This window comes from Podarcis filfolensis (assembly GCF_964270895.1).
Source record: "Podarcis filfolensis genome assembly, chromosome: 10".
Taxonomy (NCBI): Eukaryota; Metazoa; Chordata; class Lepidosauria; order Squamata; family Lacertidae; genus Podarcis; species Podarcis filfolensis.
Genome location: NC_139612.1, coordinates 1780808 through 1805457, shown reverse-complemented (window position 1 = coordinate 1805457; position 24650 = coordinate 1780808). Strand labels below are relative to the sequence as shown.

Below are 24650 nucleotides of genomic sequence, written 5' to 3'. Positions count from 1 at the left end.
AGGCTGTGCCCGTGGTCCCAGGATGCTGAATGTGAGAAACACATTTCACTGTAGTCTGTATAAAAAGGCTAGATGGCATCTAATCAATCCAATGCTAACAGAACAACCTGGAATTGCTGACTCTTTTTATGTCAAGGTATAAGTTGAGGATATATGTTGAGGATAATTTTGATACTATTACACTGGCTGTAGCAAAATTCCTCTCGGAAGCAGTAAAAATCAGAAATCAGTATGTACGGGCTAAAGTTCCTCTGTTGGCTAGCAAGGTTGATCTTGCACCTCAATGATAACTCTTGATATTTACAATTGTTCTACTGTGTATTTTGGGTCTATAGACTACAATAAAGTTTTTGTGTGTGTGTGCTCCTAACAGTGGATGATTCTGGCACCACATGTTCTATGGCAGGGGTGCCCAAACTTTTTTCAAAGAGGGCTAGATTTGATAAAGTGAACATGCGTGAGAGCTGACCAAAGTTGTTCAGCTTTTTTTAGGATTTAAGTTTAGGATTTTACCCCAAAGTTGCCCCAGGACATATACTGCCATGGGGGCCGGATTAAATTGACCGGCGGGCCGGATTAGGCCCCCCAAAATGGACTTTGGACTGTATATGGTGTGTGGCTGTGCGCCTATTTCACTTAGAAAAGGATCAATCCAGCTCTCGCAGTCCCCTGCCTCGGGTGGGCTTTTGTGGCTGAGGTGCCCCTCTGCCCAATTCTGACAAGCTTCACTGGGTCCATTGCTGTTGAGATCCCTGCTGTACCTGCCAATACCACAGGTGGAAACCAATGCTGGTGGTATTACTGCCAGCAGATCTCCACCCCTCACTATGAGATATTTGGGGGGGGGGTGAAGCTGCTGTGGGCAAGGATCTGCTGGATCCTAAGATGACTCAGCTACGGGGGATGGACCTGATCTAGGTTTTTCTGCTGAGGTAGCCTGAAGTGGATGCAAACAGAAGACAGAAGTGCCCCCTCCAAGTGCCCCCTCCAAGACAGAAGTGCCCCCTCCAAGCTTTCTGCCATGGCTTCAGTCCTGTTGCTCCTGCTTGGGACTCAGGGTTGCTTCTTAAGATTGCCGCCCTATATACTCAGTGGGACTTTATTCCAAGTAAACATGAACACATGAAAAGAGATGCAGGTTATGGAAATGCTTTATAAAATAATGACTGGTGCAAAGAGAGTAGGCAGACACATCCCTCTCTAACACTTTGCAAGTGCCACCAACAAAATTAACTGGTGGCAGAACCCCAGAACATGAAGCACCATGGAACAAGACAGCAAGCCATGGATTAAGAAACCAGAATTGCTGCTTTCCAACTCCCACCAGCCACCACACCCAATGGCCAAGGGTGACAGGAGCTGCAGATTTAACAAAATCTTGAGGGCCACAAGTCCCTCGTCCCTCATTTAAGTACATGAAATAAAAGAGCAGATGTTGCTATGGTATTTCAGCGCCACAGTTTTTGCTGTGCACTGCATGCATCAGAGGCACTGTATATTGGGGAAAAGTAGCTGGGGCACTTGTGTGGTGTTCAGGAAATCAAGTGCAGTTTGGACTGTTTCATGGGGTTCTTGACATGGGGTTGTTGCAACACTTGCAGTGGGCTGGGCAAACAGGGACCATATTAATCAAATCCAATGTGAAAATTACCCACCCATTAAGACGCTCATTGCCCTGCTTGTTAAAGTTTGTTGGGTTGTATATCTTTTGACCCACTGAGTCTGCTGCAACAGCCCTGCCATAAATTTGATTTATTGCCACTCCGACAAACTTCCAGTGATACCCACACGCTTCCATTCCACGCGGTGCCACTCTCCTCAGTTGCCGGATAATAGCAGAGTTTCACACACAGCGTAAAATGGCTTGTCTGTGTCGACATGGTGTCCTCAATAACTCAGCTCGACACCAGGCTTCTAATCTAAAACTCTCTGTTTAGTAGCATTCAAAACAGAAAAGAAAACCTACAGAATCTAGCTGCATGTTCGCAGCTTTCTGCCTCTTAACAAAAACTGAAAGGACCTTGCTAACGTTTTCAGACAGACTGCTCCCCAGAGAGAGCTCAGCCCCCACAGAGCACAGATCAAAGGAAAACAACCAAGGATCCTGTGGGCAGTGCACCCAGTTGATAAGAACGCTCCTGGAGTGTTAACTCCTGACAGTCCAGAACCACAACACTGCTTCATAGGCATTTGTCATGTCTTTTATGATACATTCATGGTCTGAAAGAAGGTGAAAAAATCCAGCCAATTCTCCCCATTTTCAAAGATTTCCCTTCCTGATTACCTGTGTGTGCCGTTTGCTCACCATGGATGACCTGGCAAGCAACTGTTTACAGAAATACTTGCTTGCTGACCTTCATATTCCTAGACTGGATTCCAATATATGAGCATGCCCAGTCAAACAACTTTCACCAATATCTGTGGGCAGGTGTTATTGGCCACGATTCTAGTACCACAGATTGTGGTTGACCCCACGAAAGGATCTTTCACAACAGTGGCACCAGGTTGCCCCCGTCACTGCGGGTGCCCGGGGCCATACTTTGTGGATGCCCTGCCCCCTCATTCAAAATGTTGTGGGAGCCACGGCGTTCTTGGCCCCTGGGACCTGGCGCTGTGTTTCACACTAAAATGTCTAGCGTTGTGAATGTGCCCTCTTGGCTCCTTCCTTGGACAGCCCTGCTGTCAACCCCTCACTGCACACGCTGCTTGCTTACATGCTGCAATACACGCCACTTTTGAATTTGCAGGCTCTCAGTGGCCCAGCATGCAGGAGGGTTTTCAAAGCAGTAGGAAACTGAGTTAACCGAGCCACTGGTGAGCTGGAATGCATTAATGTTCTGGAAAGACAGGGCAGCATATGGGGAGCCTTGTGCGTAATGAAGGGTGTCACAGCGGGGGACAGAAAGCAAGATTCTGAAAGCTTTAGTGGGAATGGTTTGTCTCTTGCAGAGAGGTAACAGGATCCCCCTGGGAGATGTGGGAGTTAAATTTTGTCAAATTAAAGAAGATTTTAAAAAAGCTTTTATACCTGACAAAAGGAAGGCAACCATATCGATTTCCTTTTATGTGACAACTAAAAAAAAGTCAGCATACTGAGCATTAGTTTGAGAATATCAGGAATATTTCTTATTCTAATAGCATACCTAATAACAGAGCTGTGGCATATTCCAGCTGGTCTATACAATTCTACACTTCCAGGTTTGCTGCGTTTGCAAGCCGAAAAGACGCAACATGAACCTAACGCAACACGAGGTATGACTGTATTCCATTTCTTATACATGCCCTTATGTCACATAGGAAGGCGTCCTGTGTCACACCATTTGTAATAGTAAAAGGTTTCCAGAATGGTTGTCAGGAGTGAGCCCACAGTAAATCACACAGAGTAAGGTAGGTTAACTCTTTATTATAAAAACAGGACATGCACAAGGAAGCTGGGCCTAATGAGCACAGCAACTCTTCTTTGGTGGGCCTTGTCCCTATGAAGTTCCGGCCTCCCCACAATTGCCTATGTCCCCTCCTCTCCAGGGTTTTTTCCAAAGCAATCGGAGACTGTGCCTGTATGTCTGCCTTTGCTCCTCCTGTTTCATGCCTCTCCTGGTCCTAGGAGACCAGGGGGGAGGGGAACTTGCCACAGCAGGGGGGAGAGACACATTTGCCTCTTCACCTGCCTGACCCATCTCTGCCTCTTGGCCTCCTTCATCTGCCTCTTCTGCTTCAGCTTCCCCCTCTGATTCTGGACTTCTCCCTTCTCACTGAGCCCCGTTACCTCCTCAGCTTCCAACTCCCCCTCCTTCCAGTTCTTCTCCCTCTGACCACTCATTGTTGTCCCACCCCGAGTCCCCTGGCTCTGAGCCTTCTTCCCTTGGGGGTTCCCCAGCTGGTTCCTCCCACCATGCCTCTCAGAGTTGGAGGAGGCAAGGATGTAACAGACAGATGGACAACTGGTCCCTTGTGTGAGATGCATTTAACTCAAGGGTGCCAGAATGTTTGGACAGAAAAATGTTTACAGCCCTAACTGCTCATGGGAAATCCTGAAGTGTATATACGCAGCATTGCAGTTTCAGGGGTACTGTGCATGAGATACTCCTCAGCTTTGGACTATCTTCAAGAATGTGATTTAACCCATTCATTTATAGGGAGTTCTATGAATTTCCCATGCTAATTATCTAACTTGACTTCTCTTTGAGCTTTGGCCTTTTAGCTCTTCCCTCGTATATTCCTTACTTAAGCAACTTGGAGGTAAGAGGGAAGATGACCTTCTGGGCCAGACTACTTCTGCAGTCTTATTATTTCTATATATAAACATGAGAACATTCTTCATCTTGATCAAGAAAAAAGATTGTTGGCATATTCTGGAGTCTGAGATAGAAGTTTCTGTATAAAGAGGCTGCCAAACAGCCAATATATTTTGGAGGTTTACAGTGCCTGATGTCAATATATTGGTTGCTTGGCAGCCTTTTTATACAGAGGTATGTCATTCACATTGATGGAGGTGAGCTCCACTCCCCTCTCCCCCTCTCTCTCTCTCCCTCTCTCTCTCTCTCTCTCTCCCTCTCTCTCTTTTACCCAGACCAGCTAAAAGCTGGCTTTGCACTTTGGCACCTGAGGCAAACCACCAAATGATGCCCCCCCTGCCAGGGAAGATCTACATCTGGAACAAGGAAGGAAGGGATAAAGCTCTCAGTTGGCCCTGCTGGCTCGAATCCTATATTTGCCCTGTGAGTGCTGTGGTAAAGTTTACTTCCTCTTCTTTCTACCCATAACATTTGCTTATTTTAAACAGTTGCTCTTTGTTAAAATACAACCTGAATACATCCAAAAAGAAAAGTAGAACATGCAGCCCATCCTTTCCATGCCCTTCCAGGGCTGAGCCAAAAGGACTGACTGATTTCATGAATATTTTCGCTAGTTACTCTGCCATTTTTAATTATCAGTTCCAAATGTGTTCATTGTCTCCCTGAATAGACTTCATTTGCCATCAGTAATGTTGTCCAGTTACCAAGGCCATGACTGGTGGGAAACATTCATGTGACTAATCTGGGACGAAGCAGCAATAGTTAGGAAGGGGAAAGGCCTTAAATTTCCACTATCGCCTTTAGTCAATGAGCATTTGCAGGTTTTTAAAAAAATCAAATAGTACTCAAATATTTCCTCCCATCCCTTCTGCCTGCCGCCTCCCATTCTCTCTGTTGAAATTTAGATGGTAAATTCCTTATGGTAGATACTCCCCTTTCTTCCTTTTTTTTTGGATCATATTATTCTGAATTGCAGAGTCAATTGCTTAAGGGGGGGAAAGTATCTCACTGACGCAGAGGCGCTGACTTGGCCTCAGACCGTGGGTGCCCAGTGGCACACGCACATGAAGTGATGTCATGATGCCACAGCGGCTTGTGCTGCCGCCACTGGTCGCTGGTGCTGCTTCCATGCTTCTGCAGCAGTGGGGGTGGGGCTGCGGAACAGGGGTGCACGTCCGTGGCCGCAGCTGGCCCCAACAGAGGCCCTGCGGTGGAGGTGGAGGCCCCAGCCCAGTTGCCGCCACAGGGCCAGAGAGCCAGAGGTAAGGCAGTGGGAGGTGGTGGGCAGAGGTGGGCAGATAAGACAGAAAAATACCACTGAGCCTCCTTTTTCGAAAAAACAACAGCCACCCATGGATGCTTTTATATTCATGGCATAGCTGCATTTTGTATCCACTTTATATAGGTTCAACAGCCATGAATTATTCCCCTAAAGATTTCTGGGAATTGTCATTTAATAAGGATTCTAAGGACTCTCTGTTAGATACCCTTACCTTCTCTGACCAAGCTATGGTTTCCAGGATTCCTGAGAGAGAGCAGAGAACTGTTAAGTCAGTCAGAGCCAATGGTGTTGATGTGCCCTTAGGAAGGCTGCCATGAAAGTTTTAAAACATAGCAGCCACACCCTATGTACAATTTGCTCTCTGATGATGTTGCTTCTGTCGTGTATTAACCAAAGCTTGCCTCTGACATGCCAGGATTAATGAAGCCCAAAGTGGCCATGTACCCAGGGCGATGCTGAACAGATTTTGAAAAGGGGGCGGGGGGGGGGGGGAGAGTGCACCTGCAATTGCCCAAGTATGCTATTTTTCAGGTTTCTTGTAGTTATTGGGGAATCAAAATGACAGATTTATACAGAGTTGTAGTTTAGAGGACTATGTGACCCTGGGCAGCACTTTTATCAAATGCTTCCCATCCCACATTTAGTAACTCAAAGGCAAAAGGGTGTGTGGGGTATGTTAATTTCACTGTTTTCTCCTACAACATGCAACACTTTGCTCTGAGAAGAGAAACAGTGAGTGGGATTCAGAAGACTAGACTGACTGTTCAGGGATCAAGATCAACTAGTGAAAACATTTCTTGGTGTGGCCTTGCCCACAGCATCATCTCTGGGAGAGAGAGAAGAAAACACTTTTTATTGATGGAACTTGTGATAAATAACTGACAATATAGCAGGCATGCCACAAAAGCTACATCAAACAAGGGCTGTCCATTTTTATTAGCAACTTTTCTCCAAGTGATACAAAACACAGGAGCAGTACAGAGGTTGTATTTTCCAAATAAATGCAGAGCAGGTAATATAGAAGAATAAAAGCAGCAAAACACATCGTGAAAACCAAACTTCATGATTTGGTGGGGAAAGAGTTTTGTATATCTGAATTTGACACATAAGAAATGAAATCCCACCAAACCAAACAGTGCAGAAATGTTTCTGGTTTCTCCTACCCTTAGAAATGTGTAAGCTGTGAGCTATTTTTTCTGCAATAGCCAGAGACCATATATTCGTGTACAAGAGTATCAAGTCCAGTCAGTTCTTCCATTTCTGAGTCATAGAAGCTCTCACTGTAGCCAGCATCCACATAAAACATTCCTCAGTTCGGAAAATGGCCATCTGAACACCCTACAAGTTCAAAAGGGCAAGCAGGGCAGCTTGGATGGGGCATTTACATTTTATTCTATAATTTTTCAAAAAATCTACCCAATATTTTGATGCCTATGGGCTCAGGCTTCAAGTGACTATTTAAATTAAGGGGGGAAGTTTACCTTTGGGCTAAATGAGATGTGCCATTAAATATGTATTTGCATGTAGCATGCAGTTAAAAGACAGAAAAAAGTACATTGCAATTCCAATAATCATCACTCCACTCCACTCCACTATATTTAAGAAACCTCTACATGTAAAATGCAAATATGTGCTTAACATCCTGTCTGCTTTGAACATCAGATCTTTGAATGGCTGAAGAACACTAGTCTTGTGAAGGCTGGAACCAGGGCCTCTTTCTGCAAAGGTGTCCTCTGCCTCTGCTCCATAGCTCTTCCTTGTCTGTTGGAGTGGTATATAATAAACTCTCCTCTTGTTATACAACATACCTCCTTTCGCCTTCCTGACAGTAGGGTGGTCTTGTAGAGTAAAAAGAAAAAGTGAACTTTTTTCCACTGTTTTCAAAATTCACTGGCTTACAATCTTTCCCAAGTCTCTGAAGTTTTTCTTAAGATTTTCAGTTACCTCAGTGTAGAAAGAAGGGGTGGGGGACCCAGACATTTATTTCTCATTATTCATGTTCTCATTACCAGAGACCTAAAAGATCCAAGTCTCTTGGGCTGCTGTCATACATATACAATGGCATCTTCTGAGGGACAGACTTGGCAACAAAATCTGCCTTCAGAGACTGAGACTTTGTCTGTTGGTCAAGGGGCATTGCGGACCCTGGCACCAAGGAGTTTGTGGCCTCCATAGCCAGAGGAGCATTATTTTTATAAAAATCAAGTAGGCAAAACAGATTATGCTCAACTTTGCATGACATATTCTTGTTTTTGAAAACAAGAACATCCCAGGTGCCAGGATTGCCACCCATTTAATCCAGATTTCGCATTATTATTATTATTATTATTATTATTATTATTATTATTATTATTTATACCCCACTCATCTGACTGGGCTTCCCCAGCCAATATTTCAACAAAATATTGAAAGTAATGAAAAACAATTTTCCAAGCAGCACAGAGAGTAGAATTTATATTTATAAAAGGAAAAGGAAAGGGCACTTAAAGGACTGTTGCTTAGGTCAAAATTCTCCATTTTCATCCACTGTGGATTCTCATTCTCTGTAATAAGACAGACCATGTGGCTGAGTTGGCATACATTAAACTATAATGCAAGATTTGGTGGCTGGATTTTCTAGACAAGGGCTGAAGTAGTGAGCACTGACAATTTCCACTCCTGTTTCTGTTTTTGCCAGAATTCTCTGACATCCCTACTTGCAACCCACCAACCTGAGCACAGTCCGCCACTCCTGTGCTGTGGCCTGTCCAGTGCTTGATGACCTCTGTCACATCCATTCCAGATGGGCACCTGTAGCAGGCGATGGTGAGCTTCCATACTTGACTGGTGGAGTCTGTTCAGTCTAGTGGGTCACAAGCTGGGCAGTCCTTTTCTACATGGTGCTTTGACGGGTTATTTGGTAGAGCTGAAGAAGCAAGGTGTTGGCTGTAAACATAATCCTGAAGTAAGACAAGTGAACATACTTTTTTTGTTCACTGAAAGGTGCAGTAATTCCATAAGCATGTTGGGAGGACTGGTAATTCTAGTTTCAGCAGGGAGCCAGACAAGTGTAAAGGGACATAAAAGAGAATCAAACGAAGATCTGGTTGTGAAACCTGAGCACATTTCTTGTTCAGTCATACAGAGTGCAAGTTCTGCCAAAACTGCCTTTAATCAACACTTCTTTACAGTGTTTAACAATTCCCTGCCACAATGCACAAGGAGATAACTGGCTCGTCACATAGATGGCACACCTATCCTGGTCTCAATTGCACTACCACAGAGCAGGGAACATTCAGATGGAACTATATTCTGTTTCAATAAAGACCTTAAGTCTATGAATTCACAAGTTCAGAATTGCTAGTTTACACATATTTGGGAATGTTAAAAAATCAAGTTTGTTATGCTTCTGCCAAGAAAAACAGGATGTTAGAAAGTTGCACGTATAGAATGCTCTACTTATCTCCCTGGGGTTGGGGTTGCTGCCCTGTGGGTCCTTGGCAAAGGAACACATATTTCACTGCAGAGGTTATCAAAGGGAAATTAATTAGATTTAGCTTCCTGTGGATGATGAACAACACCACAAGGTAAGTATTTATCACTTTGCTTCTATTAACACAACAGTTGTTTCATTAGTACAGTTACCGTGCATTCCCAAGTTTTTTGAATGGCAAGAAGTTCTGGGGAACTTAGTTTGTTTTGGATTAAAGCCAGCCCTGGAGACTCATGATGTCTTCCTTTGTCCCCACTTTTCTCTGCTTGCATACTTGTCAATAAGTAGGCTCTACAGCAAGTAGCACAACTAGCAATCCTGAATCACATTCCTAAAGAACTGCACTCTGAGGGCACCCCAATTTTAGCCAATTTTGAGCTAAAATTCTGACCAAACTGAGAGTGCAAAGTCCCTCCAGCTGATTCTCCGTCACTCCTGCAAACTCTGATGGGTATGATATCCCAAGAACTGGAAAGAGATCTCAGACCATTAAGTTCATTTTGTTAGGCTCACTGACCTTTTTTAATATCTCCCATCAAATTAGCCAGGCAAAACCATTGTGATAGGCCCATTCACAATCATCAAGACAGCCAAACTCATAACATGGCAGACAAAAAGTTGACAGTGCTCCCTGTTCCTAAAGTACTGTGAAATAAATAATATTGCTTGCTAGGTGGCAAAAGGTCTTAGACATGGATACTTTGCCAAAGGCAAAAATTAAGACCTGTCTGATTTTACATCCTCCAACCTTCATTGTCTCAAGACACATAATATGGGGGGCGGGGTTTCCTTTGGTAACTCCAGCATGATTTGCACTTGTGTTCTCTGTGCTGAATGCTACATCAATGCAAGGGGGAGAGGGCTGGCCATATGAGAGTGGTTAGGACTGCAGCTCACTTCACGACTCCTCTTCCCCTTTCATCACTCACTTCTGTGCTTTGGGTTTTACAGCCAGCACAATTGTGTAGCCCAGAACCTTTGTGCTGACAGCATCAAAGCCCTTATTTTGTGCTGACTGTGCTGTATGACACTTGTGCCAAATCCTGAAGAAGCTGAGCCCACAGAGGTGTTGGAAGAACACAATTTCACAAGTTATCTGGGGAGGCTACTGACCAGCAATGTTCAGTTGTGGGTCAAGAAATCAGGAAACAAGGGCAATCAGGAGACAGGTCTTTCAGAACCCTGGACAGATCTCACAGAGCAGACAACTTGTTCCAACAACTAGTTTCATCTGAGTTCTTACCTATGTCATAAACTCCACCCCTTTTCTGAAGAGTAGAACTTAAAACAGGATTCCATTAGACATCGGCTAGTTCTCACTGGGTATGTGATCTGCACTCATGTATGAACCCTGATCATTGTGAGACTTTGGCGGGGTTGCAGTCTTGGGAGGTTATAGCAGCTGGATTTGTCCAGAGCATGTCCAGTCTGTGCCACTGTCCCTTCCAGCTCAAATGACCCCCCCCTCTGTGTCAGTGGTCAGGTTGCTCCTTATGGTGAGGGGCCCTGAAACAGCCCTATCCAATTTGGGGTTTCTGGAGAACAGGCTTGCACCCTTATAAATCACACTTGAGAGTTGTAAGATACTATTCATATCCTGATTCATATCCTCATATCCTCATATCTGAGGTCATTTGTATGTTTTCTCAAAGTAAAGAACTCTTTACAAGAAGGGGCTGTTTGCTCCAATAAAGAAGTACCACCAGAAATGGATAATATGAGAATATTGAAGTACATGCAACAAAAATATTAGGAGATGACTTCTAAAAAAATTGCTTTCTTATCTAGCTTTGTAGATTCTCAGATTTAAAGCTGTTGGGGTGGGGAAATTTGTGCTTGATATCTTGTGCCCCAGATATGGAACAAAGGGATGGGTGCGGATATGGAAATAAAAGACAGCTGGATCACAGTTTCAGGTCACCTATGCCCATCAACCAGTTCCTGAATACTGTACTTCTTTTGCTTGGTACCTGGTCCTAGTGGTCAACATCATGAAGGCATCACAGGCAAAGTGGCATTCACATTCTGAAATCACCTGCATTACTATAGAAACAGGGAAGGAAATGTCAAGAAGTGGAAGTGAAAGATGGTTCATGCCTGAGGGTTTGGGGGTGGGGAGGTCTATTTCCCACTTATCTGAGAATAGGAAGTCAAGGCGGGGTGTGTGTGTGTGTGGACCACATGCATGAATGGTTAAGAGCATGGGCCCAGCAGTAATGGGCTCTATTGAGTTTATTCTGATTAGCTAGTTTTGGCTACAGCTGCTTTGTCAGATCCATGCTGAGTTCAGATGTGGGGGAAGGATTTTATGCAAACTACTCAGAAGAATGTTTCAGATCAACCTTCAGGTCCCCTGTGAAGAAATAGCAAACACAGGATTTGAAAAATGTGAGCTTCTCAGCTGGGTTTTTAAAACCACCACTTTATATTACTGATACCTTGTTGTCCAGAGTTAGGAGACAGTGAAAAGAATCCAATGAGGCTGAATGCTGGTGGATTAAGGGCAGACAGCAGTTCTTCTCCTCACTTTGCAAAGTGCACAAACCACAGAATTCACTCCCACAGGAAGTAACCTTGGCCATCAGCAAGCAGGACTTCAAAAGAGGATCAGACCAGTTCATTCAGGATAAGGGTTTCCGTGGCTTCTGGCCAGGATGTTCTGCTCTGCCTCTGCTGTTGGAGTCACTGCGCCTCCGAAGGGCACTTTCTGGGAACCACAAGGGCGGGGGGAGTGCTGTGGTGCTCAGCTCCTGCTTCTGGGCTTCCCACAAGAGTGGCTGGGGAAACCCAGCTGGATGGGTGGGGTATAAATTATTGTTATTATTGTTATTATTGTTTATTAGACTGGCCACTGTGAGAATGGGATGCTGGACTAGAGGGGCCATTAGTCTGTTTCAATAGGCTCTTCTTATGTGCAGAATCCAGTTCAGAACCTGGAGAGCTTTTTACATTTCAGTGCCTTGACTAAGGGAGGAAAGTGGATGCCTAGGATGTGCACATGGAACCTCCACGCCTGAACACAACTTACTTTTGAATGCCAGATGCAAGGGACAAGCCAGAGGAGGCAGTCACATCCCTGTGTTGCTGGCTAGTGCACAGAGGCATCTTGCTGGCTGCTGATAGAAACAGAATGGAAGATAACTTTCCTTTCAACAGTAATGGAGCAAGAATCAGCTGCCAATCCAATTGGCTTCTGCACATGCCTTAGGGGAGGGCAGCCAACTGGGAACAGGATGCTGGGCCAAATGACCTTTGGTCTAATGCAGCAGGGCTCTTCTCAAAGCCCAGGACCCCTGGTGTGAAGATGGCTAACATGGGGGGTCAGGGGAAGAAACAGTATGGTGTGCTTTATAGGGAGTATGTGCTTCAGAGATAGCTCTGTAGATATCAAAGAGTTCTGGGGCCATCTTAAGGAGAAACAAATGTGTTTTGAGGATGAAGATTCCATTTTATAATCTTGTGAACAAAACTTCATCCCACAATACTTTTAGGTTTTGCTTTGCTTGAGAATAATACGGTTGCCCTTCTGGGACATCTCTGCATTCACACACTTGTGAAAGAAAAATGCTGATTTTGCACTTGTTTCAGCTTTGCTTTTTTTTTGGGGGGGGGAGGAGAGAGATCATTTTTTTATTACATACCCCTGCAATACATGTAAAAATTAGCCCACCACGTTGCCAGATGCTGCTGGACCTTTGGCATCTGAAATATATATTTTAGGACCAACCTTATTCTCTTGATTGTAACCTGTTGTAACTGTTTTTAATATTGTATTTTTAAATAGTTGCAACCCACTGACAGTTCCAGCTAGCCAGCATGGCCAGTGGTTAGGACTGACAGCTGTTGTAATTCAAAAAAAAATCTGAAGGGAATCACTGAACCATCAAACCTTGGATTCCACCCATCCCCAATTCCGTCAACGTTTTGCTCATGAAATTTGTGACATGGTTGGGCATCAATTTAATTCCGTCTCCCTTGCTGGCTCCTAACTGTGCATCACCACCCTGCCTCTTCTGTTTTTAAAGCAGTGTCTGAAACAGCATCTTTGTGCAAAGGCTTTCTCTTTCTGCTTTTCATCCATCCCCTTCACTCTGACAGGCTGTCAGCAGGTCCTGACTTCTTTTCACTGTTGTAAGGTGCTTAGAGCTTAAGTGCTACAAGATGGTGATGAATATATAAATGGGATGGTGATGAAGAAACACAGCACCCAACAAGCAGCTTAAGATGCTCTTCTGCTGTTTGAAGCTTCTCTTTCTTTTCAACTGCACAAGCAGGGCAGAATTCTTCCCCAGCCCATGGCTCTGGGAGTTTACAGATGCCCTGCGCCTCTGGCTCTGCTGCAGCTACTGCAACAGTTTGCAGTTCAAGTGAGAGTGTGTATACAGCAGAACTCTCCTTTCTCTGGTTACTGCTCCTCCCTCCCTTTGAAGAACTGCTCCTATTGGGCAAAAGCTGAGCCACTGATGAGCCTTAGGCCCCAGCCAATCAGTTGATTCATTTCATAGGGATCTTGTTTCACAAACCTAGCCTCAGGTTTTGTGAGTGTGCTGTGTGGTTTTTTTAAAGGCACTGGGGAAACTTTTAGCATCCAGTGTGCGAAGCCTGCATCCTCCATCATGCTGCCAATCCGGCTGCTCCTGCTCCTGTGCTTTGGGAATCAGCTCAGTCCCAGCCGGGGCTGTCAGCTGCCGTCAGAGTGGAGACCCCTGAGCGAAAGCTGCAGGGCTGAGCTGGCAGAAATCATCGTCTATGCCAAAGTCTTGGCACTGCATCAGGATATGTACAGCATGTTCAACTATTTGCCCTGGCACTATGAAGCCCCAGAAGGGGGGCTCTTTTACTCAGCCGAGATTGAGATGCTCTGTGATCAGGCCTGGGGAAGCATGCTGGAAGTCCCTGCGGGATCCCGGCTCAACCTGACGGGACTGGGGTATTTCTCCTGCCACTCTCACACAGTCATGCAGGATTACTCCTACTTCTTCTTCCTCAGGTGAGTACCTCTACAAAACTCACCAATACCTAATAATAATTAATAGTAATAATAATGTTAAAAAGATACTGTTGCCTAATGTTGCTAAATGACACATGGATTTAATATTACTAATGCTGGGCATTTTGGTAGCACTCTAGAATGTTAAAAACACTTCACATACCTTGTTTCAGGTAAGGCCGGTCAATATCATCTCCGCGTTGGAGATGGGAGGCTGAGAGAGTGGCTTGATGGGGGCGGGGGAGGACAGATGCATGGTGAGTTAGAACTATGAACATATTGCACAGGGCAAGGTGATAGAATGATGGACTGGGCCACTTCAAGCTGCAGGTGTGTGTTGGGAAGTTGCAATTTTTAAACATTTCTATGTGTAAACAGCTCTTTGTGTGTAATAAAGCAACATACCAGGGAGAGCTCTGTCTTTCTCCTCGAGGTTCAAGTTTTACTACAGGTACTGATGGTTCCCCTCCCCCAACATAATGGAGCGTTCAAAAATAGGATATGCACAACTGTCTTCTTGTGTGACAGACTCTGCTGTTACCACTTTAGTCTGCATCTCATGCCGTGTGAGATTCAGAGCTGATCTCTCCATGGCTCTCCATGTCCAGCCACCATTTTGTTTATTTATGGATGTACTTACATATGAATACAGATACCCCACTTTTCCTCCAAAGAGATCAAGGTGGCATCATCCCCTCTTCTTAAATGGCCACAGCAACCCTGTGAGATGGGCCAGGCTGCGATATTGTGTCTGGCTCATGTTTACCTGGTGGGCTTCCCGGGCGAGGGGGGCAAGAGGAACCCTGGGTGTGCCCACTGCTTGACCCACAACTCTTGCATGGCACTTGCTTACTCTCAGCCTTACCTAACTCCCTGGCTTTTGGGGAGGATAAAATGGGATTAAAGATTTATACTGCAAAAGTTATAGGATATAAATGAGATCCACAAGAATTCATCATTTTGCTCTCCTTACCTAACTTGCCTATAGAAAGAATAAAAAAATAGGTCAGAAGATTAGGAAGATTTGGCTGTCAGGACCAGTCTAGGCAAGTCACTTCCGCTTGCCTTAGACTTAGTGTGAGTAAATGGGTGTCTTTGAGCAGGTGCAGTGTGCCTTTGAACATGTGCCGAGTGTTTTTCTGTCACCAGGGAATAACAATAATTGTTTTATGAAACTGTTTCAAATGAGGCGATCAGCTGCAAAGGAAACCACCATCGTAGTTCCACACCCTTACAATAAGGATTTCCAGAGCTTAAGGCTTGGGACACAAGACTTCTCCTGTTATAAATTCATTTCAATGTTATCATTGGGTGAGAGAGTATTTAATAAATACAACTTATTAAAGTTTGTTTAGTACAGTTGTAGTTTTTTGTGTCTGGGAAACATTTAAAAATGGTCAGTCTCTCTCAAAAAGTTGTTTTATTCGTCATATATTTCACTTCAAACTTAAGCTCAGTATATTTCTTGTTCTCCTAGGAAGATTGTATACTTAGAACCAGTTCTGGTTAAAATTCAGATTCTTGTGTATTTATTATGTATTCATTAAATTTATTATAAGCCACCCTTCCTCCCAAAGGAGCCCAAGGTGGCAAATCTTGCTAATTTTAATTTCCTTATCCTGTGTTTATTAATGGGCCAGTTGAGATGCAGTATTTCAATACATAAGATGACTCTGGGAAATGGTTCTGTGTCTGCCAGCACGTGGCAGATGTTATGTCACAACTGGTCAACGCATGCAGGTTTTTTATTGGTTTGGAAAGGAATGTAGGACTCCATGGCTGGGCTTGTCCTTCAGCAAGAGACGTGAATAGCAACTTCCTACCAAACAATTCCTACTGTGGTGATCAGCTGCAAAGGAAGACAGGACTCCCGTCTCTTTGATGGTTGTGTAAAAGGATAGATTTAAGCAGGTGCTGGTTGGTTTTCTTTTCTTTTTTCACCTGCTGAGCTTCATCTGTCCAAACCTCTCTCCTATGCAACTGTTGCAAGAGCCCCGTTTTGCAGTTAGCCAACTGATCAGTGGACAAAAACACAATTCCTGATATTCTTATCGACCGCAGTGAAAGGAAGAGACAGAAACTGGATGGTTATCCATGTAAACCAGCTTTGCATGTGGCTCTCTTGCTTACACATGGAATTCTGTGTTTAAGTGTTTGTGAAGTCTGGTGACTCAACAGCGGCATTTCATTTTAAAGATTATCTGAGATGATGAATGTGTTCTTTAATTGTAGTTTGAGAAGTTCCATGACAGAGTTTTGCAACTGTGCATCTGAAAACAGTAAGCCTCCACTGGCTGATCCCAGACTGCCTGTTTATTGGACCATCATCCTTATTTCATATAATCATAGAATTGTAGACTTAGAAGGGACCTCTGAGGGTCATCTAGTCCAACTACTGCGATGGAGGAATCTTAACTAGACAATACATGACAGATTTCTTTGCGGAAAGATTCATGTTGGCTAATGAATAAGCATTCACTCTGTTTGTGGGTGTTGTAGTCTCAGGGAGGGACTTGCCTGGTGGCAGAGTCCATATGCAAGGTCCAGTCCAGTCCAAAGGTCAGGAGCATCTCAGTTCATGTCGTCAGACGATCCGGGGGTCAAGAAAGCCGAGGGTCCAAGGTTACGAGAAGCAAGAAGCAGCAAGGTCTGGCCAGGAAGGACAAAAGTTGTTTCCAGCAACTGACCAAGGCTAGAAACCCTGCTTAAGAAAGCTGAGGCCAGCTGGTCCTCATCAGGAGCAAGAAGGCTGCAGCTGGTCAGCAGCAGGTGGAGTTACTTTACCTTCTGCTCCTTCAGGCTGCTGCTCAGCAGCTGAAGCTGACTCCTGGCCCATGACACTATCCTCCTCCCCAAGGTGCTCCCCCGACCCGCCGGCTGCGTGTCAGCTTATGGGGGAACCGACGGTGGAACTGTCAGGCCAACCGGGGAGCATGGACATACAAAGCATCTTCCCATGAACGTTCCTCAGGGCCGTAGCCCTTCCAGTCCACCAAATACTGCAAGAGACGTTGCGATTGGCAGGAGTCCAAAATTTGTGCCACTTCAAATTCTGGCTCCCCTTCCACAAAGACGGGTGACAGAGAGGGAACCTCCGGTTGGTGCATACTGGCAGGGACTGCAGGGATGAGCAAGGCATGGTGAAAGACCGGGTGTACCTTGTAGGAAGCCAGGAGCTTGACCTGGCAGGCCACTGGGTTGATCTTGCCAGCAGGAAAGAGACTGAGGAATTGGGGTCCCAGTTTCCGTGAAGGGTTCTGGACTGGCAGATGCTGGGTGGAGAGCCAGACCAAGTCCCCCACTGCCAGGGGGCCCCCGGCTTGCTGATGTCAGTCAGCAAAATGCTTGTAATCCTCCTTTGCCCATTGGAGCTGCTTGCGGAGCTCCTGCAAAAACTGGTCTGCTGCCGGAAGCATGGAAGGAGATGAAAGCAGGGAAAAGAAGCGGGGGAACCCATAGCTGGCAAAGAATGGGGAGAGGCATGTCGAAGTGTGGAGAGCACTGTTATAAGAGAATTCAGCAGCCGCCAGGAGTGAGAGTCAGTTGTTCTGATGGAAACCGACAAAGCACCACAGGTACTGTTCCAGGATCCTATTGGCATGTTCTGTTTGCCCATCCGATTGCGGGTGGTAGGCAGAGGAGAGATGGAGCTGCACCCTCAAACCCGTCAAAGGGCCTGCCAAAAGTGAGCAGTAAATTGCGGTCCCCTATCATCAGGTTGAATCCTGACAAGACAGAAGTACTGTTTTTGGGGGACAGGAGGCGGGCAGGTGTGGAGGAGTCCCTGGTCCTGAATGGGGTAACTGTGCCCCTGAAGGACCAGGTGCGCAGCCTGGGAGTCATTTTGGACTCACAGCTGTCCATGTAGGCACAGGTCAATTCTGTGTCCAGGACGGCTGTTTACCAGCTCCATCTGGTACGTAGGCTGAGACCTTATCTGCCTGTGGACTGTCTCGCCAGAGTGGTGCATGCTCTGGTTATCTCCCGCTTGGACTACTGCAATGCGCTCTACGTGGGGCTACCTTTGAAGGTGACTTGGAAACTACAAGTAATCCAGAATGCGGCAGCTAGACTGGTGACTGGGAGCGGCCGCCGAGACCATATAACACCGGTCTTGAAAGACCTACATTGGCTCCCAGTACGTTTCCGAGCACAATTCAAAGTGTTGGCGCTGACCTTTAAAGCCCTAAACGGCCTCGGTCCAGTATACCTGAAGGAGCGTCTCCACCCCCATCGTTCTGCCTGGATGCTGAGGTCCAGCGCCGAGGGCCTTCTGGCGGTTCCCTCATTGCGAGAAGCAAAGCTACAGGGAACCAGGCAGAGGGCCTTCTCGGTAGTGGCGCCCGCCCTGTGGAACGCCCTTCCAGCAGATGTCAAAGCGATAAACAACTACCTGACATTCAGAAGACATCTTAAGGCAGCCCTGTTCAGGGAAGTTTTTAATGTGTGATATTTTAGTGTATTTTTGGTTTCTATGGAAGCCGCCCAGAGTGGCTGGGGAGGCCCAGCCAGATGGGCGGGGTATAAATAATAAATATATTATTATTATTATTATTATTATTATTATTATTATTATTATTATTATCAGATGCCACATGCTGCAGCAGGCCACCATGCAGGCAGAACACCTCTCTCAAGAAGAGGTCTGCACTTGTTTGGGCTGAGGAGAGGCCAGTGCAAGGGAGAAAATGTGCTATCTTGGTCAAGGTATCCACCACTACCAAAATGGTAGTCACCCCTTGGGATGAAGGCAGGTCCATGATAAAGTCCAGTGACACGGTCTGCCAGGGCCATTCAGGCATTGGTAGGGGTAGAAGGTGTCCTATCGGCTTGCCAGGGATGTCTTTAGCCCAATGACAGACTGGGCAGGAAGCCACATATTGCTCCACCTCGTCCCAAAGACAAGGCCACCAAAAGTCCCTGGCCACCAAATGAAGAGTTTTGAAGTGTCTGAAATGCCTTGCCGGAAGCCTGTCATGGCATAACCGCAGAACAGTTCCCCGCTGTGGACCAGGAAGCACATAATAATGGCCCCCAAACTGCAGCAAGTCCTGTTGGTGAGGAGCGTGTCTAGCCTGGTCAGCCAATTCTTGCCACCAGTGCTGCACATAGGCGTCCCACTGTTGCTGCTCCCGCAGCTCCCACAAAAAGTCCCTAGGAATCTGGGCCGTAGCAAAACTGGCAGGAGGCAATATCATGGGTGTACGTGACGCATCGCCAGACCTCTCATACTCTGGCTTCCAAGAAAGGGCATCAGCTCGCTGGTTCAGGCTGCTGGGAATATAGGTAACCTTGAAATCAAAGTGGGAGAAGAACTGGGACCATTAGATCTGGCGCTGATTCAGCTTCTTGGCTGACAGGAGATGTCCTAGGTTCCGACTGTCCATCCAAACTGGATAACGGGCCCGCTCCAGCACGACTCAAATGCCACGACTCAAATGCTACTTGGATAGCCAATACTTCCTTGTCCCAAATGCCATAATTCTGCTCTGCCGGTTGACATTTTCAGGAGTAGTACCCACAGGGAAAGAGCACCAAAGACTGTGGGTCGGCCTGCAGCAGCACGGCCCCTACCGCAACATCCGAGTCATCGGTTTCCACCACAAACAGCCGTGCCGAGTCTGGTTGCCGATGGATGGGTTGTGAAGCAAACACAACCTTCAAGGAGTCTAATGCCCCCAAGGGAAAGAACTGGAGGGAGAATTGGAGAGTTGGTTCTGGTCTGTGTGTGGAACATCCACTCTGAGGAGCAGAATATCCACAGCTAGAGAAAAGAGTCCCTGAGCTTAGATACGAAGACCGAGTGTAGTATCTTGGGAGAGTATTCAGACAGAAGGAAAGGGAAGGCTGAATTTGAACAAGGAGAAGTAGAGTCTGTGAGGATAAAGTCTCCTTGGGTCTCCTGTCAGTCAGGAGGGGAGGGATCCTCTAGACAGAGAAGCTCCCAGACCAGCTAAGAGGGGTGTGGGGATCCCCTGGGATGGAAGTACCTCAGAAGTGGGAGTGAGGAAAGGTTGGGAAACTGATGGAAAGTCCCCCCTTGTTTAGGAGCCAAAGTGTTAAGCTGAAACACCTACACAACCACTAAGTGAAGGAACTGAAGTGAAATAACTGGAGAGAAGCTGAGCATCGACCATCTAGGCTGGAAACCTGTAACATCAAACTGAAGAGTATTAACTGAAAATAAGCTGCTGAAGTTGAAAAGAAGCTCCATGTTTACTACCTTGTTTAGAAGCCTGAAACACCCGCTAGAGTTTAGTATAGAATCATAGAACTGTAGAGTTGGAAGGGACCCTGAGGATCATCTAGTCCAACCCCCTGCAATGCAGGAATATGCAAGTGTCCCATATGGAATCAAATCCGCAATAGCACTACACTGTAACCAACTGAGCTATCCACACAGTTGATGAAAAGTTACATTCCACTGAGATTTGAACTCGCATCTCTGGATTCAGAGTCCAGAGTGCTAACCGTACGGTAGCCACGGTAATTATAATAATAATTATTATTAATAAGTTAACTGTTTCCTGAAAACACATTATCTCTTGACACATCCTTTGTTTTACCAACTTTGTTCTCTAAAATAAATCTTTCTTATTTGTCCAACTTCTTTGAATCTTCAAGTATCTAGTTTTACCTTCACACAAAAACCATCAGATAACCCATAGTGGCTATAATTAGAATATATTTTAATCTTTGTTGGAAGCTGCCCAGAGTGGCTGGGGAAACCCAGCCAGATGGGCGGGGCACAAATAAATAATAATAATAATAATAATAATAATAATAATAATAATAATAATTATTATTATTATATGAAGGTGGGATCCGCCACAACTGGTAGCCAGAGAGGTGGGATCCGCTATGTTATTTGCCATTTTCAAGGGCTGAAAACAGAAATATAAGGGCAAGAGGGAATAAATGTTGAGACAAAGATGGGAGTAGTTTTTACGTGCAGATATTAACAGGTGACACTGCTTATTTCCCAACAGTGAAAATAAGCATTCCAAGCTGTTGTTAAAGCCACAAATATGGGTCAGGCCCCTTTTTCTCTTCCCAATGGGCCCATATGCCTCTCTCTCCCCATGTGATTATTCTTCATATCACTCACTCTGATCTACCAACGCCAGGCCCATCTAGGACATAGAAACACAACTAGCATTAATATTCTCACCTGTTGGGAAAGAGTTCAAATGGCACAGAACCTTTCAGCGGGTTTCTCAGAATGTGTCAATGGAGCAAAATGGGCAATATGCAAGCTGTTTTCCTTGTGCCCCCCCAATGGACCAGCCCTTCATTGCCTTGCTAAACATAGGAATTGTGAGCAAACACCCCTCTGTTAGCACTGTCCTTCCCATGTGACTACTGATGCCAGTCTAGGAAGTACTATTGTAGCTAAGGGAAACCAACCTGATGCCATCTTTAATTACCTATAAAGCCTTAAACAGCTCAGGACCTCAATACCTCAAGGACTGCCTCTCCCCATTCCGTATGAACTAGGGTTGCCACCTTTGGTCGGGCAAAAGAAAGGACAAGTCAGGCAAAATATGGGACAGGTCGGGGGATCGGGGGGCTAAAAATTACTTTACCTGGTACAGAAATGGTATTTAAGTGCAAGATAGAAAGGGGGGGCATGTCCTGCTGAACCATAGTTGTGTGGGTTCTCCCACTTCTCACCTGAACCTGGACCATGTTGTGTTAGTCCAAGCAAACCACCGGGTGCAAAACAGAAATAAATCAGGAAGAATACAATTTGGGTTGGGTGACACAGCAGACCATGGTATGGCTCATTTGAGCTGTCCAGAGCCTGCAGGACATTCACAATAAACCATGGTTTCAGTCATAATGGCTTATCATGATGTGTCAACCAGGGCAGTGTGTGCCTTGCTGAAAGTCAATCTCATTACACTATATAGAGATGGATGAGTTGTGCTGCAAGTTACTTAATGTTTATCCCTGGTTTTCTTTTTCAGAATGGATGAGAATTATAACCTCCTTCCACATGGAGTAAATTTTCAGGATGCAATATTTCCAGATACCCAAGAAAACAGACGGATGTTTTCGAGCCTTTTCCAGTTTTCCAACTGCACTCAAGGACAGCATTCCATGGCCTTCTCTAGTGACTGGGAGATACAAGAGGACAGCAGGGTAAGGCACTTTGGGTGTTGTGTTCTCCCAGGAGGTGACTATGATCAGTTGAGCTGGCTTTGCTTTTAGTCCTGTGTTTGAGAGGAACATCTTATTAGTCAAATTCCACACTATCTTATGACAGGGAGCTTCAACACTGGCCCCACGTACACCATGCATTTTAGGCAGTGTCATACCACTTCAAACTAGAATCATAGAATCATAGAAGAGTTGGAAGAGACCACAAGGGCCATCGAGTCCAACCCCCTGCCAAGCAGGAAACACCATCAGAGCACTCCTGACATATGGTTGTCAAGCCTCTGCTTAAAGACCTCCAAAGAAGGAGACTCCACCACACTCCTTGGCAGCAAATTCCACTGTCAAACAGCTCTTACTGTCAGGAAGTTCTTCCTAATGTTTAGGTGGAATCTTCTTTCTTGTAGTTTGGATCCATTGCTCCGTGTCCGCTTCTCTGGAGCAGCAGAAAACAACCTTTCTCCCTCCTCTATGTGACATCCTTTTATATATTTGAACATGGCTATCATATCACCCCTTAACCTCCTCTTCTCCAGGCTAAACATGCCCAGCTCCCTTAGCCGTTCCTCATAAGGCATCGTTTCCAGGCCTTTGACCATTTTGGTTGCCCTCCTCTGGACACGTTCCAGTTTGTCAGTGTCCTTCTTGAACTGTGGTGCCCAGATCTGGACACAGTACTCCAGGTGAGGTCTGACCAGAGCAGAATACAGTGGCACTATTACTTCCCTTGATCTAGATGCTATACTCCTATTGATGCAGCCCAGAATTGCATTGGCTTTTTTAGCTGCCGCGTCACACTGTTGGCTCATGTCAAGTTTGTGGTCAACCAAGACTCCTAGATCATTTTCACAGCATTTGCCCTCCTCCAGTCTGCCGGGACTTTGCCTGTTCTCCAGGAATTCTCAAAGATGACTGCCAGTGGTTCTGAGATCACATCTGCCAGTTCTTTTAATACTCTTGGATGCAGTTCATCTGGCCCTGGAGACTTGAATACATCTAGACTAGCTAAGTATTCTTGTACTATCTCCTTAGTTATTTTGGGCTGTGTTTCCTCTGCTGACTCATTTGCTCCAAATTCTTCAGGTCGGGCATTGTTTTCTTTATCGGAGAAGACTGAGGCAAAGAAGGCATTGAGGAGTTCAGGCCTTTCTGTGTCCCCTGTTTGCATTTCACCATCTTCTCCTCTGAGTGACCCCACTGTTTCTTTCTTCTTCCTTTTGCTACGAACATACCCATAAAAGCCTTTTTGTTGCTTTTAACCTCTCTAGCAAGCCTGAGTTCATTCTGTGCTTTAGCTTTTCTGACTTTGTGTCTACACGTGCTGGCTATTTGTTTGAATTCCTCTTTGGTGGTTTCCCCCCTTTTCCATTTTTTGTACACATCCTTCCTTTTTTAATCTTAACTCAGTTAAAAGTTCTTTAGATAGCCACCCTGGCTTCTTTAGGCACCTTCCATGTTTCCGTCTCATTGGTATTGCCTGAAGTTGTGCTTTTACTATCTCCCTCTTAACAAACTCCCAGCCATGGCTTTCCCCAAAGCATCATGGGAAGTGTAGTTTGTTAAATTTGCTGAGACACCCCTCCCCTCACAGAGCTACAATTTACCTGGGAAAAGGAATTGAGAATTGTAGCTCTGTGAGGGGAATGGTGTCTTCTCCTAACAACCCTCAGCAGCTTAACAAACTGCAGTTCCCAGGTGTCTTTGGGGGAAGCCACATGGTAGGGTACTGGTTGAAACGTAGAGTGCAGGTGGCGCCACTGGCGGAGGAAGGGGGACGCGGTAGGTGTGGCCCGCCCAGGCTGTCATCCGGGGGGGGGTGACATCCCCCTGCCCCCTGGGACGCTCGCCCCACCCCCACGGGTGGCTCGCCCTGCCCCTGGGTGCACAGCATGTGTGCTGCTCCGGGCGCCAGAGCAGCTAGCTCCGCCTCTGGGTAGCACCTCAGTCTAACCACTACATCATCCTATTGTTACAGCGGCCATAGCTCCTACTTTCAGAATGCGTGGGGGGACATGACTTGGGAAGAGGTGGCGCTTTTGGATTTCCTTCAAGGCTGCCTTACTTTGATCACTAATTCTGCATCATTTATTTTGTTTGTTACATTTGTTGTTGTTGTATTTATTAACTTTGTATAGTGCCCTTCATCTGTAGATCTCAGGGTGGTTCACAAGATAAAAATACAAAATAAAAACACAATTTATGAAGTTTCTGTTTTTGCTTGTCATGGCTGGGAAGGGGCAAGGAGTTATGTAGGACTATGCTCAGCAGCAAGAAAGCGTATGTAGCCACTTCTCTGGTTTGTGAGATTTCAATATACACTGCCTCATTGTCAAGCCTTCCTTTTAAACAGTAAAAACACTCTGTAAAAAAAAAAAAAAACAACAATGATGAGAAAAGAAAATGGAGACTAATTCTGCTTTAACATGTGTTGTGCAGATAGGGCCACAGTGA

At 45.6% G+C, this 24650-nt stretch overlaps 1 protein-coding gene across 1 annotated transcript in view; it reads left to right on the top strand.

Moving 5' to 3' along the window:
• The first annotated feature begins 11339 nt into the window (after positions 1–11339).
• The window catches only part of CCDC3 (coiled-coil domain containing 3), an 82423-nt gene continuing 69112 nt past the window's right edge, over positions 11340–24650 (top strand). Inside the window, exons 1-3 of the mRNA XM_083575358.1 lie at positions 11340–11437; positions 13616–14039; positions 22010–22184. Coding sequence (XP_083431484.1) covers positions 11377–11437; positions 13616–14039; positions 22010–22184 — 660 coding nt within the window. The 5' untranslated portion in view covers positions 11340–11376. The remainder of the gene's footprint in view (positions 11438–13615; positions 14040–22009; positions 22185–24650) is intronic.